The sequence below is a fragment of the Orcinus orca genome, chromosome 3 (assembly GCF_937001465.1).
Source record: "Orcinus orca chromosome 3, mOrcOrc1.1, whole genome shotgun sequence".
In the NCBI taxonomy this organism is placed as follows: Eukaryota; Metazoa; Chordata; class Mammalia; order Artiodactyla; family Delphinidae; genus Orcinus; species Orcinus orca.
The window spans coordinates 58,035,616-58,052,091 of record NC_064561.1 but is presented as its reverse complement, the minus strand read 5'-3'; the positions used below and the strand labels follow the sequence as shown (position 1 = coordinate 58,052,091).

At 42.8% G+C, this 16,476-nt stretch overlaps 1 protein-coding gene across 3 annotated transcripts in view; it reads right to left on the bottom strand.

Annotated features, from left to right (window-relative positions):
* The window catches only part of LOC101287496 (proton-coupled amino acid transporter 3), a 131,039-nt gene that overhangs the window by 49,508 nt on the left and 65,055 nt on the right, over positions 1-16,476 (bottom strand). The window contains exons 15-17 of one of the 3 annotated variants that reach the window (XM_049707797.1): positions 13,358-13,524; positions 11,060-11,229; positions 7,800-8,213 (exon numbers count right to left, since the gene is read on the bottom strand). In XM_049707797.1, coding sequence (XP_049563754.1) covers positions 7,942-8,213; positions 11,060-11,229; positions 13,358-13,524 — 609 coding nt within the window. In that variant the 3' untranslated portion in view covers positions 7,800-7,941. Of the gene's footprint in view, positions 1-7,799; positions 8,214-11,059; positions 11,230-13,357; positions 13,525-16,476 lie in introns of those variants that run through there. The other 2 variants (XM_049707798.1, XM_049707796.1) reach the window with 2 other exon arrangements.

Genomic DNA, 16,476 nt, shown 5'->3' with positions numbered 1-16,476 from the left:
TCGATTATATGCCTCACTTGGCTTTGGGGACTTACGAGAGTCTCATCTCAGGATGATTCTCAGGGCTCCTTGTGATTGCCCCCGCCACACGCTGGGACTCGCCTGGGCTTTCAGCCCCTCCCAGTTTAGCCCTTAGTGCTTTAGGGCAAAGTGAACTGTGTGACTGGGAGGAAGAAGACAGCATTGGACTGGAGGTTCTGGTGCCTGGATGTAGGGCCAGGCTCAGGGCTTGTCTGTCTTTGGTAAGGAGGAAACCAGAACTACCTCACAATGGAGGCTGCCCAGCCAATAAGGTGCTGCTGACTCGCAGGACACAGGTGTGGCTCAAAAGAGGGTAATCTGGCTGCCGCCTTCGCTGCGTGGGGGTGGAGTGGCTTCGTTTTTAAATTGATGTGTAGTTGATTTACAATATTATATTAGTTCCAGGTGTACAACATAGTGATTCAAAATTTCTATAGATTAGCCTCTAAAGTTATTATAAAATAATGGCCATATTTTCCTGTGCTGTACAGTATATTATTTATTTTATACATAGTAGTTTGTACCTCTTAATCCCCTATCCCTGTCTTATCCCTTCCCCTTCCCCTCTCTCCATTGGTATCCACTAGTTTGTTCCCTGTATCTGTGGAGTCTCTTTCCTCACAGTTTGTTATAGTCATTCTTTTGTTGTAGTTTTCAGATTCCACATGTAAGTGATAACATACAGAATTTGTCTTTCTCTGTCTGACTTATTGCACTAAGCATAATACCCTCCAGGTCGATCCATGCTGTTGCAAATTTTCATTCTCTTTCATGACTAATAGTCCATTGTATATACACCAAATCTTCTTTGTCCATTCATCTGCTGATGTGCACTTAGGTTGCTTCCATCTCTTGGTATTTGTAAATAATGCTGCTATGAACATTGGGGTGTATGTATTTTTTCAAATTAGTGGTTTTGTTTTCTTCAGATATATACCCAGGAGTGGAACTGCTGGATCATATGGTAATTCTGCTTTTAGTTTTTTGAGGAAGCTCCGTACTGTCTTCTATAGTGGCTGCACCAATTTACATCCCCACCAACAGTGTACAAAGGTTCCCTTTTCTCCACACACCCCCAACACTTGTTATTTGTGGTCTTATTGATGATAGCCATTCTGACAGGTGTGATGTGATATCTCATTGTGGTTTTTTAAAAAAGTATTTATTTATTTGGTTGCGCTGGGTCTTAGTTGCAGCAGGTGGGCTCCTTAATTGTGACTCGTGAGCTCCTTAGTTGTGGTGTGTGAGCTCTTTAGTTGTGGCATGCAAACTCTTAGTTGTGGCATGCATGTGGGATCTAGTTCCCTGACCAAGGATCGAATCTGGGCTCCCTGCATTGGGAGTGTTGAGTCTTATCCACTGTGCCCCCAGGGAAGTCCCTGATTGTGGTTTTGACTTGCATTTCTCTGATTATTAGCAATGTTGAACATCTTTTCATGTGCCTGCTGGCCATCTGTATGTCTTCTTTGGAAAAACAAAGATGTATATTTTTAATGGCTATTAATTTTTGCCTTTAAATATCTAATTTTTAATTCTTAATAGAATTCTGGGTTTGCCACTTACTAGTTGTGTGGTATGGCCAAGTCACTTAACCTTTCTGTGCCTTACATTCCTCATCTGTAAAATGAGTATGATAGTAATACCAATGTCAGAGCATTGTTAGGAAGATTAAATGAATTAACATGTGTACAGCATTTAGAACAGTGCTCAGCGTCTGGTAAGCACCAATAAGTTATTACTGTTGCTAATACATTTTCTAAATGGCTAGCTAGTTTTCCCAACACCATATATTGAATAATCTATCTTTTCCTCATTTTATTTGAAAGGTTTCCCTCATATTAATCAAATTTCTCTGTAGGCTTGGATATGTTTTTTTGTATTCTCCTTTTCCATTGGTTAGTCTTTTCTAATGCTAGTACCAAATTGTTTTAATTATGTAGTATATTTAATATCTGATAAGAAAGGGCCACTTTACCTTTTTCATGATTTTATTTCCCCCCTCCATTAATCCTTCTAGATAACTTTAAGAATCTCCTAACCCCCTCAAGCCCCCACTGAAATCTAGTTGGGTATTTTTATTGAGATTAAGTTAGATTGATAGATTATATTGGGCAAAATGGTCATATTTACAATCTGAGTTTTCCCATCTAAAGCATGCATTATGACTCCATTTATGGAAATCTTAATTTATGCCTCTTAGTAGACTTTTTCTTCACATAGATATAGCACATTTTAAAAGTTTGTTTCTAGGTGCTTTTGTTTCCTGTTGTTACGTGTAGGATTTCTAATAACTCCCCTTTTATTTATTTTTATTACTATTTTTGAATTGAGGTAATTCTGATTTATAACATTATATGTTTCATGTGTACAATATTATGACATTATATGTTTCATGTGTACAATATTAAATTTCTACTTCTCTATACACTACAGTATGCTCACCACCATAAGTTTAGTTTCCATCCATCACCATACAGTTGACGCCCTTTACCCATTTTGCCCTCCCCCATCCCTCCCCCTCTGGAAACTACTGCTCTGTTCTCTATATCTATGTGTTTGTTTTTGTTCAGTTTGGTTTGTTCATTTATTTTGTTTTTGTTTGTTTATTAGTTTTTAATATTCCACATATAAGTGAAATCATAGGGTATTTGTCTTTGACTTATTTCTTTTTAAAAGATTAATTAATTGTTGGCTGTGTTGGGTCTTCGCTGCTGTGCGCTGACTTTCTCTAGTTGCGGCGAGCGGGGGCTACTCTTTGTTGCAGTGCATGAGCTTCTCATTGCGGTGGCTTCTCTTGTTGCAGAGCACAGGCTCTAGGCACGTGGGTTTCAGTAGTTGTGGCACGTGGGCTCTGTAGTTGTAGCTCGCAGGCTCTGGACTGCAGTTGTGGCTCATAGCCTTAGCTGCTCCACGGCATGTGGGATCTTCCTGGACCAGGGCTTGAACCCTGTCCCTTGCATCGGCAAGCAGATTCTTAACCACTGTGCCACCAGGGAGGTCCCTGTCTGACTTATTTCACTTAGCGTAATACCCTCAAGTTCCATCCATATTGTCACAAATGGCAAGATTTTATCTTTTTGGAGGCTTAGTAGTATTCCGTTGTATATATATATATATATATACCACTTATTCTTTATCCACTGTTTCCGTATCTTGGCTCTTGTAAATAGTAACACAGTGAACACAGGGGTTCGTTTACCTTTTTAAATTGGTGTTTTTACGTTATTTGGATAAATGCCCAGAAGTGGGATACATGAATCATATGGTAGGTCTGTTCTTGTAGAATCTGAAGAATCTTGGAGAATTCTGAAGAATCTGCATACTGTTTTCCATAGTGGCTGCACCAATTTACATTCCCACCAACAGTGCACAGGAGTTCCCTTTTCTCTACTTCTTCACCAACACTTGTTATTTCTTGTCCTTTTGATAACAGTCATTCTTACCAGTGTGAGGTGATATCTCATTGTGGTTTTGATTTGTATTTTCCTTATAATTAGTGATGTTGAGCATCTTTCCATGTGCCTATTGGTCATTTGTATGTCTTCTTTGGAAAAATGTCTATTCAGCTCCTCTGCCTATTTTTTAAATGGGTTGTTTGGGTTTTGTTGTTGAGTTGTATGAGTTCTTTATATATTTTGGATATTAATCCCTTAATGAATGTATCATTTCCAAGTATTTTCTCCCATTTAGTTGGTTGTCTTTTCCTTTTATTGATTGTTTCCTTTGTTGTGCAGAAGCTTTTTAGTTTTATGTAGTCCCATTTATTTTTGCTTTTGTTTCCCTTGCCTGAAGAGACATATCTAGAAAGATATTGCTAAGACTGATGTGAAGGAGGGTACTGACTCTGTTTTCTTCTAGGAGTTTTATGGTTTCATGTCTTGTATTCAAGTCTTTAATGCACTTTGAGTTGATTTTTCGGTATGGTGTAAGATAATGGTCTAGTTTCATTTCTTTGCATGTGACTATTTATTGAACACTATTTATTGGCCGCAGGCACAGCTACCTGTGGCCGCAGGCACAGCTGTGGTCAGGAGGCTGGAGTTGTGTGCTCCACCTCCCCTTCTACTCTTGGGTTCTCTGAAGCTGCGGTTTAGCTGCCACGGTCAAAGGGCTGGGATTGCAGGCACCAACTCTGCTGGTCCCTCAGTTCTGCCTCCTTTATGTGTTTCAGTCTACCCACCTTTAGGTATACAGATGTTTAGAATTCTCTAGTGTCCTGGTGTGTTGGGCAGAGGAGCCTTTGTTGAGTTGTGGATGTTTGACTGATTGTAGATTGAAGGGGGGAGAGAGAGAGGTAGCTCTTCACTCCATGTTGCTGATATCATTCCACTCATTTTGTTTTTTTGATGACAATTAGTATGTAGGAAAGATAATGATTTTGCAGATTATATTTTAATTAATTAATTAATTTTTGGCTGTGTTGGGTCTTCGTTGCTGCATGCGGGCTTTCTCTAATTGCGGCGAGTGGGGGCTAATCTTCATTGTGGTGCACGGGCTTCTCATTGTGGTGGCTTCTCTTATTGCGGAGCATGGGCTCTAGGTGCGTGGGCTTCAGTAGTTGTGGCATGTGGGCTCAGTAGTTGTGGCTCACGGGCTCTAGAGTGCAGGCTCAGTAGTTGTGGTGTGTGGGCTTAGTTGCTCCGCGGCATGTGGGATCTTCCCGGACCAGGGCTCGAACCAGTGTCCCCTGCATTGGCAGGCAGATTCTTAACCACTGCGCCACCAGGGAAGTCCCAAAGATGCTTGTATTTATGTTTATATTTGGTCATGGTTTTTCTGTGTGCATTGTCAGATTTTGGTATCAGAATCAGGATATCTTTGTATAAAAAGTAGGGAAGACTTTCTTTTCTCTCTAGGCCTGAGAAGAGTTTAAATAGCATCAGGCAGACTTGAAGGGTGGCAAGGAAATCCTGCTTTGCTCCTGAATCACCATACAGTCTCCAGAAACCCCCTCTTCAGTTCACAGCTGATTTATTACTTATAAAGAGAGGCTGTGGGGTTTCTAATTTTTTTAAATGTGTAATCCACTGGACACATTTTTCCCATTTTTACTTTAACCACCATCATTCAAAGGTCTCTCCTGGGCTCTCTACAAAGCAGTGAGGAGTGTTGGTGTGGAAAGTCTTCAGTCCTGAACCCATTTGTCACTACACGTTTGATCGTCAGCAAGTTATTCAATATTTCTAAGCCTATTTCCTTATCTGAAAATGAGAACAATGACAATACATACCTCATGGTTTCATTGTAAGGATTAAATGAGATAAGCACATGCAAAACACTTAAAAAGTGCTCACTGAGGAATGGAATGATTTTCTCTGATCCTTGATTCAAAAGCAAGCTCCCAAAGTTAAAGAAATCAGTAGGGGGGTAGGGAGGGGGAAGCCTGTGTGTGTGTGTGTGTGTGTGTGTGTGTGTGTGTGTGTGTGTGTGTGTGTGTAAAAACCCAGTATCGAACAATTAAAAAATTTTAATACCCCCAACACTCACGCAATTCTAATAGTTGGTATCTTTAGTGTTGCTGACAATTACTAGTAAGTCTCCCCAGATTGCTTTTATTGCTTATATCCATGTTGCTAAATTTCTTTCTTTCTTTCCAAGATTTAACTTTAGCCAGACTGGTCTAAATGATAAGATTAACCTGATCATCTTACACAGTAGGGACTTGTCCTTGGAGAATGAGAGTGACCATTTTTTAATAACAGGGAAAACAATCTTAAACTTAGCAAGGTTGGGTGGGGTGACAGTTGAGCCAGGTGGAGGAGACAGGGTCAGAGAGAGGAAGACCACTTTGCCAAGCCTCTGAACCAATCGGTGGAAGTCCTTTGGGTCTTTTACATTTCTGATGTAGAAATGATGACCCAGCTCTCTGGCCAGGTAGGCTGTGGACCACTGCAGAGGCTATGAGTGTCCCATCTCCCAGCAGGTACTCTGCAGACTATGGGATCTGGGTGTGGAGCTTGTGTTCATGAAGTACCTTCTGGAATCCAGCAGGTAGAAAGTAACACACAAAAACAAGAGACCAGGACTTGGGAATTGGGGCAGACACGCCCCTCACCCCTCCGTAACTTCCCTAGGCTGCAAAGGGAGGATGATGGATAAAAATAAGCAGGAAAGGGCTGTTTAAAATGGTATCTTAAAACTGAGGCTGAAACAAGCATGGGTCACTTTCCAACACCATAGAGTGTGTAATAAGAAACATCTTTACCCCCCACTAAACTACAGATCTGCCTACAACATCTCATTTATCTATATGCCTTTCCCCAATTTTAGTGATTTTAGGGAGGAGGGAGGGAGCCGTCACCACCAAGAAGGGTGAAGTGCTGTGTTGGGTTGAGGGGCTCCTGGCTGTCAGCCAAGGTCAGACATGACAAAAGGCACGGGAATGTCAAGGCAGCAGGATTGAGTGGAAGGACGGTCAGATCCAGTGTTGGGAGACCCAAGTCTACTCAAAATCCAGCTCTAATGGTGCCACCGGTGGAAAGACATGCTCAGTACTCCAGAGCAGTTAGTGTTCCCCTGCCCTCAAACGGACCTATGATGGTATTAACTTAGTTGATGACCTGTCATTATTCCCCAGTGGAGAGCAGACTAGCTGGAGGACGGAGATTGTTTTCTCACTCATTAGTGTATCCCCTTTAGAGAAATGTATCAGTTAGCTTTTGCTGCATAAAAGCTTCCACATCTTATGGCTTAAGACTAAAAACATTTATTATTTCTCATAATTCTGTGGATCATCTGAGCAATATTTATGGTCCAGGCCAGCTTGACTGGGGCTGTATATAGTCTAGGATACATCACTCACGTGTCTGGAAGTCGGCAGGCTGGCTGTTCTGGGAGATGGGGCTCAACTGGGATGATTCATTTCTGCTCCACATGGTCTCTCTTCCTCCAGCAGGCTAGCCCTGGCTTCTTCACTTGGTGCTCTTATCTACACAGAGCATCACGATGAAAGTTCCAATGCATTAGCCGTCACGAAACCTCTGCTTGCGTCACATTTACTAATGTCCCATTGGCCAAAGCAAGTTACAAGGCCAAGACAAGTTTCTAGGGGTAGAGATATAGATTTCACTTCTTGATGGGAGCTGCAATGTCACATTGTCAAGAGGAATTTGTCGCCATTTTTGCAAACTATTACAAGAACTTTGAACTATGCTTGGTGTGTGGTAGGTAAGAAAGAACGCTTGTTGCAAGAATCAAGAGGTTAAAGAAAAAAAAGAATCAAGAGATAAATAATGAAATAATCATTGTCCATCCCCACCCTACCCCCCACCCCCCGCCATTGGCACATCCATTTCTGTGACGACTGTCCCTTGTTGAGATCTTTGAATTGGGCCAAAACTTTATCCAGTTGTTTAGAAAGTTTATTGCCCTTGACTTAAATATGGTGGTTCCTTTCTGTCTGAGAGTTGCAGCTCACCATGGACCTGTGGATCCTGTCCATCTTGACGCTGGAGCTGTGCACACCTTGCTGGATTATGGATTATGTCCCCACTCTTAATCTTTGCTCTTTAAACAGATCTGGAAAAGAGGACACCCTTTGTCTACCAAATCACCATCAGCCTTAGCTGGCTGCACCTCCTTCTGTCAGGTGCTGCCTCTTGGATGCCCCCTGGTGGCTTCCTCTTGCATAGCCCCACTCAAGGTGTGAAATTCATCGTGTGAATTGCCAAAAACCCGAATGGAATCAAGAGCCTTCAGTGAGAGAGCTCTCAGTGTAGTGGAAAGCTAGAGACGGAAAGAAAATAAATTTAAAAAAAATTTTTTTAAATTACCATCTAGACCTTGTAGCTGGTGAGTCCGTGCTTGTTTCACTGTGACTTGACTCAGAGAAAGGTAAAGCAGCAAAATATAGATAATGCATATAGAAGAGATTTATATCATTAACTGTCAGGTGCTGGTGGGTAAGAAGCAGTGCCATTTTCACTGAATAAAAATGGTGGAGTTGGAAAAGGTGAGAGGGTCTTCTGACTGGATCAGCTCGTCCAGGGCCTGGTAGGTCCCCATCACAAAGCCCACGAAGCCCAGGATGCTGATCAGGGCGTCCTTGATGATGGTGATGGGACTCATGCCCTCTGAGTAGTAGGTGGTGATCTCCAGGAGGGGTGGGATGATGAGGGCCAGCGCACTGCTGCTCAGGGAGCCCACCAGAGAGAGGACCAGGTCCAGGCGGGGGATGAGGATGGCCAAGATGCCTGCGGGAGATGATACGGGATAGAAGGCTCTTCCCAGGCTTAGCCAAAATTTTAAAGTTTGTTTTAAAAATCTTTTTCTTAAACCATATACCAGTTGTTTCTCATACATTCAGTTACTTAAAGAAAAAGTTGAAACTCCTGTAATAACCCCCAATCACATTCACTAGAGGTTTATACATTAAAATTTTGGTGTGTCTCCTTTCAATCATTTTCAACCAATTATTGTTCAAATATATACATTCATATTGTTGGGGAGAAAAACCTTCCCTCTTCCCATTCAGGTTCAAGTGTTTGGGGGCCTGAGAATTTAACTGACAATTAGGCAATTAACAGGCGGAAAGACAAAGTTTATTTAGGGCTAGGGAGCCTTCAGATGAATTGGCTCTCCAAACAAAGAAGGGGAACTGGATGGGGGAGAATTAGCTTCCATGCAAGAACAAGTGGAACGTATGACATTCTCTGATAATTTAAGTAATTACTCAGTCTGTGATGATGGTTAGTCTTCTTTCTGATTGAAAATCTCCCAGAAAGGGGATTTATGGTGCCTGTATTTTTCAGAAGTTCCTGCTTAATTCAGCAAAGGAAGTTTAGATAAGGGTTTGCACCCCCTGTGGCTGCTTGTTCTAATGCTTTTAGCCTAAGATAATTTTTATGCCACAGAAGTACATTTCAAATCTCTACATGTTCAATGATTAAGCTCTTACTTAATAAATAACACTAAATAACAGTGCTGGGAACTGTCCAGCTGTTTGGAATGTGTCAATGTACAAAATAGACAAAAAAAAACCCCTACCTTCGTGGAACTAACATTAATAAGTAACATGACTGCAAGAACCTCTTACTTGCAAACAATCAGAATGTGAAATTATTTATAGAAAGGGGTCTTCAGTGGGAACAAGATCACAGGGTCCCTCTAAAGCAGTATCTTCTCCAGGTTGTATATACATGTCAGAAAACATCTAACAAAGAAATACTAAAAGCTAAAATAAAGATTTTGAAATTATATATATATATAATATATACGTATATGTGATTATATAATTATATTTTATAATTATATAATTATAATATGTAATATATAATATATATAATTATATGTTTAAATTTTTATATATAATTATATATTATTTATATATGTATATCGTTTTTTTTGTAGGCTGTTTTATAGGCCTGGGCTTTTACATTTTTTATTTTACCTGATGGACAATTTTCCTAGTTACAAAGAAAGCCCAGAAGGCTCCCCCGGGTCTCCTAGGATGGAGTGTGGTAGAACAGAACAAAACAGGACCGGAAGGCAGGATTCTGGTTTCTCCCTGTGTGGCCTTGGGTAAGTCTCCACCCGTTTCTCAGTTTTTTCCCTCATCTGCCAAATGGAGACAGTAGCTATCCTTTTAGGTATTATGGTTCATACTGCAAATGGTGTTAAAGTTGTTTTTTGGTTTGTTTGTTTTTTTGCGGTACGCGGGCCTCTCACTGTTGTGGGCTCTCCGTTGCGGAGTACAGGCTCCGGACGCGCAGGCTCAGCGGCCACGGCTCACGGGCCCAGCTGCTCCACGGCATGTGGGATCTTCCCGGACCAGGGCACGAACCTGTATCCCCTGCATCAGCAGGTGGACTCTCAACCACTATGCCACCAAGGAAGCCCAGGTGTTAAAGTTTTAAATGAGTTAATTTGTGTAAAACACTCAGAAAAGTTATTTTTGTTATTATTTCATTATTACTTTATTATTATTACTTGTTTGCAAGTAACCGTTTGCATATGTACTGACTGGGGCAATGCATACAGAAGCTTAAGGAATTGTTATCTTCATATCTGGGGCAAATTCACTGATCTTTCTGGAGTCTCTAATATTCTGAAGGGCAGTGTCCCTGCCTCCTAGGACAAATTGGGAACAAATAACTTCAAAGGAAGAAAATCAGTGTCCCATGATTTATATGGGCTGGTCTAGCACAGCAAGAATCACAATTAAAAGGAGGCTTAGGAACAGCTGGGCCATGGCAAACACAACACAGGAATCTCTATCATCTTCGCCTCCACTAAAATACTTACAGAAAGGGGCACCCTGGATCATAGGGCCTGGAGCACAAGGAGGGCTGCCGAGGGGGTGAGTGGGGACAGTTGAAGGCAACAGGTGAATACCAGCCCATCGGAGGCCAAGGCACTGCTGCCAATGGGGATGTGACCCTAGGTTTGCCAAATCATTTTATTTTTCCCCCAAACATTAGAAATCTGCATTTGTATGTGAGACCTCTCCCACATTTTTAATGTTGGCCCAAATTTATACAACATTATGAGGGTGAAACAACATACCTCTGATGCCAGGTTAGACTCAATGGCCACCATTTTCAACCTCTGTCCTGGAGGTGAAGGGTGATGGGCCTGGACTTGGGTTCAAATCCCACCTCTGGCACTTCCTGCCAATTACTTATCACTCTCTGCTTCAGCTTTCTCATTTACAAAGTAGGGTTTATCACAGTCCTACCTCATAAGAGTTCCTGCAAGGACTGAATAAAATACTATGAAATATGGAACAGAAAGAGCTTAGCACAGTGGCTGGCACATAGTAGGTGTTTAATAAAAGTCAGTTCTTATTGTGATTATTATTTGATAAGTTGTCACTCCCTCAAGCTGGACACCGGTAAATCTGTCTAATTAGGTACATGTAAGAATTAAGTTGCCCCTAAAGCATAAATGAAATGAATTACTACTTGGAAAGCCTTAGAATGGTCCCTGAAACACAGTTAGTATGCAATCAATGCTGGTTATCATGACTATTGTCTACCATCTGGCTGATTCCTGATAACCCTCAGGAAAACAGCAACGAGGTGCTCTGCCTCCTACTCACATGTCAGGCTGACCATGGCGAGGCGGATGAACAACTCCAGAGGCAGTGCCCAGCGCTTTAACACCTGGGAGGTGGCGAAGGGAATGATGATTTCTGCAGGGACGTAGAACTGCAGGGCGTAGGTGCACAGGATGCCAATTATGTAGAGGATCTTGACCGACTGGTACAGCCTGCAGGACAAACCAGAGCAGTGCTCTCAAGGCCAACGTGCTCTGACACCTGACCTCCTTGTTATTTTGTTTTTGCTTTTTTTTTTTTTTTGGCCTCTCTGCAAGGTATGTGGGATCTTAGTTCCCCGACCAGGGATTGAAAGCCCCCTACATTGGAAGTGTAGAGTCTTAACCACTGGACTGCCAGGGAAGTCCCTGGCCTCCTTGTACATTAACCTCTGACCTTGGAACAGTCCCATAGGCAAATGTTTCCTTGTCTGAAAATGATGGGGAAGGACCTTCTATGAGAGGAAGTCACAGCAGAGCATGCAGTGGAAATAGAGAAATAGATTCAAATGGAAACCGTTGAGAGGGTCATCTCTACATAAAAAGAATCTCAGGTATGGGTATATATAACACCTTCATAAACCATCATCACTTGATGCTGAATTTTAGATTTTAGGAAACAGAGGCTCAGGCCCGGTACCTTGCTCAGGGAGATACAAGTGATAAGGGGTGAAGACCAAAAAACCTGGGTCTAAAAGATCTGGTCTTCTGTAATCTCTTTTCTTAGGAATTCTCTGGATCCCCCAAAGCACCTGGCATATAACAGGCTCTCAACAAATGCTTCCAGGTGGTTGAATGAACTGCAGAATCCCAAATCCTTGAGGGAAGAGGTAGTCTACACAGAGGATTGTGTGAGGGTTGGGGATAAAAGGAGAGGCAGGGTTACCTGCAGGCCTCAGACTGGGGGCAGGAGAGCATGTGATGGGGGATGCTGAGTTTTATCGATGCCTTCTTTGACCAATGGAGATAAGGCTTTTTTCATTTAGCCCACTAATGTGGTAGATGCATCTGGCACGTTAAATAAACCTGTATGACTGTGTCTGGGTATATTTAGTCCATTCCTTAAAAAGGCAAACTTCCACATCTCTGTGTTTCTTGCTCACACTCTATCTGCTGCCTAGAACACCCTCTCTACTCCCTTTCCATCTGTGCAAACCCCACCTATTTTTAAAAATTCCCATCTTTAGAGGAGGTGCTACATTGCAGATGCTTTTAGGCATGCCCAACTTAATCCACATGATAACGCTGCTTTTTAGAAGAGGAAACTGAACATCAGAGAAGTTAAATAAACCATCCATGACCATGAGCTAGGAGTTGGTGTAACTGGGTCTTGGATTCAGAGGTGCTGTCGTCCTTGTTTGGACGGAGTTCTCATTGGACAGGGAGATTCCCTGTTCTCCCATTCCAATGTACTTTCTTTCCTTGGGAGTCCCCAAGTGCTCTCCACTATTCTGGAGGGCTTCTTTTTCTGTTCTATGTTGTATCTGTGTACGTACACTATCCATTCCCCATTCCCATTGGACCATGAGCTGAGGAAGATAGTGAAGCTCAAAATCATAGTCTACTCACATCAGCACCCTCCACACCACGTGTCTAGACTGGCATCTGTGTGTAATTGGGATGCAGTAAATGATCGATGAATGATATTGATCAACTTGGGAAAGGAGCCCCATTTAGACAAATTAAGCCTCCAAGTGACCCTTAAAAAGACAGGCACCTGGTAATTAATGACATGCCTCAGTGTGGGAGAAAGTGCTGCACAATGTGATAGGGGTTCATCTGTCTATTTAAATATCCAGTGTTGAAGTCTGGGTCAGCTAACTGTTATATGAATTGGGTCACTTGATATAAACATTTTCCAGATTCTAATGGTCTTCCCCAATTGGTTCTTGTTTTACTACTTTTTCATCCTAGCTACTCTGCAGGACTTGGTAGTGCAGCCTTAGTAAATGTAATTGGAGCCACCCACCGGCTCCACTCTCTGCCTCTTGCCCTTCTCTGTGCCCCTCCTTTCTCTCTTTAGGTGACCAAGGACTCTGACTTCTCCCCTCTCTTCCTAAATCATGTCCTTCCTCATACTAAGCTAGCTATCAAGGCCTCACTCAACATGGGAGGCTGTTGTTGAAGAAGAGCTCCCTGGACAGAGAATCCAGAGCCCACGGTTTCAGTGTCAGCTCTGCTTCTCCCTGTGGAGACCCTCCAGACCTCAGTTTACCTTCTGCGGAAAGGAGGAGAAAGTGACCTATATGTTCCTGTTCCCACTGGCCCTGAGTCCCTACCGCCTGAGAGCCCATAGAGTTACCAGCAGTTGGGCAGGTTAAGGGTTATGCTGGCCTTGATGTCATTTCCGAACCGCAGGTAGCCCAGAGTCCCGATGCTGATGTAGAGGGCAGTAACGATGGACATTCCCAAAGACAGGATGACTGGGAAGCGGCGGGCATCCTTCATCTTGTTTTCCAGGGGCAGAACCTACAGAAACGCCCAATGTAAGAAGAGAGGAGGAGAAAGAGGAACACAAGCATAAAGAAGAAAGGCATGCCCCTTCCGGGCGTATGTACACAAAAGAATCGGAAGCAGGAACATGCACAGATATTTGTATACCTACATTCATAGCAGCATTATTCACAGTAGCCAGAAGTTGGAGGCAAGCTGAGTGTCCACCGATGAAGGAATGGATAAACAAAATGTGGTCCATACATACAATGGAATATTATTCAGCCTTTCAAAGAAGGAAATCCTGACATATGCCCCAACATGGATGACTCTTGAAGACATTAAGCTAAGTGAAGTAAGCTAGTCACAAAATGACAGATACTATGTGATTCCACTTATATGAGGTAACTGGAGTAGTCAGATTCAGAGTCAGAAATTAGACTGGTGAGTCCCATGGGATGGGGGGAGGAATAAACGGGGAATTATTGTTTAATGGGTACACGGTTTGGGTTTTGCAAGATGAAAAGAGATGGATGGTGATGATCTTTGTACAACAATATGAATGTACTTTATGTCACTGAACTGTACACTTAAAACTGGTTAAGACGGTAAATTTTATGTGAGGTATATTTCACCACAATTAAAAAAAAAAAAAAAAAAGAGGGACTTCCTCGTGGTCCAGTGGGTAAGACTCGGCGCTCCTCATGCAGCGGGCCCGGGGTTCGATCCCTGGTCGGGGAACTAGATCCCACATGCATGCTGGAACTAAGAGTCCACATGCGGCAACTAAGAAGTCCACATGCCGCAATGAAGATCCTGCGTGATGCAACTAAGACCCAGCGCAGCCAAAATAAGTGAATAAATAATTAAAAAACAAAAAAAAGGAAAGGAAGGCCTGCAGTCACAAGATGATCCCTGGACCGTTCAGAGCTGGAAGCACCCTGCAGGTTGACCAGACCCAGGAGCTCAACTCCCTGGGGCGGCCAGATCTGGCCAGCAGGTGCATTTTGTTTGGCCAGTCTTTCAGACAACTGAATATGAATGCCTTTAAGCACAACATTCTTTCCCCACCTACCAGGCCCACCTCTCCCTCTCACACTGACATATATCTGGCTTCTCCACCCACGTTGTCTTCCAAAAGCACTTGAGTCTGAGGCTCCCAATTCTAGTGCACTTGCCCCTCTCTGTACGGATGGGAAGGCCAAGACTCAGGTTATGCAGTGGGCTGGCAGCAGCACTGGGACTAGAGCGCCCTGGCTCCCCAGAGGCACATTTCCCCACATACCATGTTCTCAGGATCCTTCTTCCCCAGATGCATATCTGGCTCTAAGAGAATCCAAACTGCGGCCAGCCTGCCTCTTGGGCCTGTTGGGCATTCCAAGGTCTCTTCTATCTTTGGTACCAACTCTTTGGCCTCATCTCAAAATTTCCTCCTCAGACTTCTACTGACCGAGGGCCCACCCTCACCTTCCCCTTCTCCTTGATCCAGCCATGTGCTAAGCACACTTCATGCACCATTAGGGTGATCTGTGCCTCAGTTTCCTGATCTGAAAACTTACCTGTTAGAATCTTTTGGAGAATTACATGAGCATTGAAATGGCACACAGTAAGGACTTAGTAAATGTTAACTACAATTATTTTGTAATACTGCAAAGACCACAACTCTATGAAGCTGGTACTTGGTGTAATTCTTATTTTATAACAAGGCTCTGAAGATGATATAACTTACACCAAGCTATACAGCTTGGAAGTGGCAGAGGAAGGCTGCAAACCAGGGCTGTCCTCCAAAGTCCAAGTACTTCTACCCGATCTTGCCTAAACTCCCACAGCCCTGGGCTTGTTTATTACTCAGTGAGAACTTAGCACCTATTCCTTTGTATTGTTAAATCCTTCTTTGTCCTGTATGCACCTCCCCTCCCTCCCCATGTGAATGGCAGACGCTTGAGGGGAGGGCATGTCTGGGACTTTCCACTTTCTTCTGGGTTAGGTGCATGTTCCTAGATGCAGCAGGTGCTTGGGAAAATGTCCAGGGGATTAGGTGAAGAGCAATCCAACGTGAGCTTTCCTACCCTGCAATACATTTTTGTTGCATAAATTCCCCAGGCTAAAGATGATCTTTTTACAAGGCCAGCTCATACTAAGTACAGTAAGTTCCCTACATAAGAGAGAGTTTCATTCTGAGAGCGCGTTCATAAGTCCAATTTGTTCATAGATCCAACAAAGTTAGCCTAGGTACCCAACTAACACAATCGGCTATATAGTGCTGTACTATAATAAGTTTATAATACTTTTCACACAAATAATACATAAAAAACACACAAAAAATAAACATTTTTAATCTAACAGTACAGTACCTTGAAAAGTACAGTAGTACAGTACAGTACGACAGATGGCATACAGGGGCTGGTATGGAGTAAACAGGCAAGAAGAGTTACTTACTGGAGGAGGGAGAGGAGGTGGGAGATGTAGAGCTGAAGTATCGTCAGCAATAGGAGACAGAGGGCAAGCTGCACAGTTTCACTCCTTGCGTTCGCATCTTTGAAAGTTCCCAACTTGAAGGTTTGTATGTAGGAGATTTACTGTAACTGGCTTTCTCCCTCCGCCCCCCGCGCCTCCCCACAATCAAAGAGATTAAATGGCCATTCACATAAAGTGGGAAGGTCTCTGGCTTGGGAGTGAATAGTACCAGCTGTAGCAGTTCCCAGCTGGTGATGCAGCTCAAGACCCTGTCCCTCTTTGGGGTGAGGCTCCTCTTCTGTAAAATTAGAGACTGGAATAGAAGGTTTCTAAAGGTAATTTGAACTCTGATACTAATAATCATTAGCACATAGTAGATGTTCATAAACACTTACTGAACATGTAGAATCATCATCTTATAGTTGAAGAATTAAGGTTCAGAGATTAGCCTGTGACTAAAATTAAGATTCCAGCACATTCTGCCTCAAAAGTCATTTGCTCAACCACTCTTCTTTTTGCCATGACTGTTCA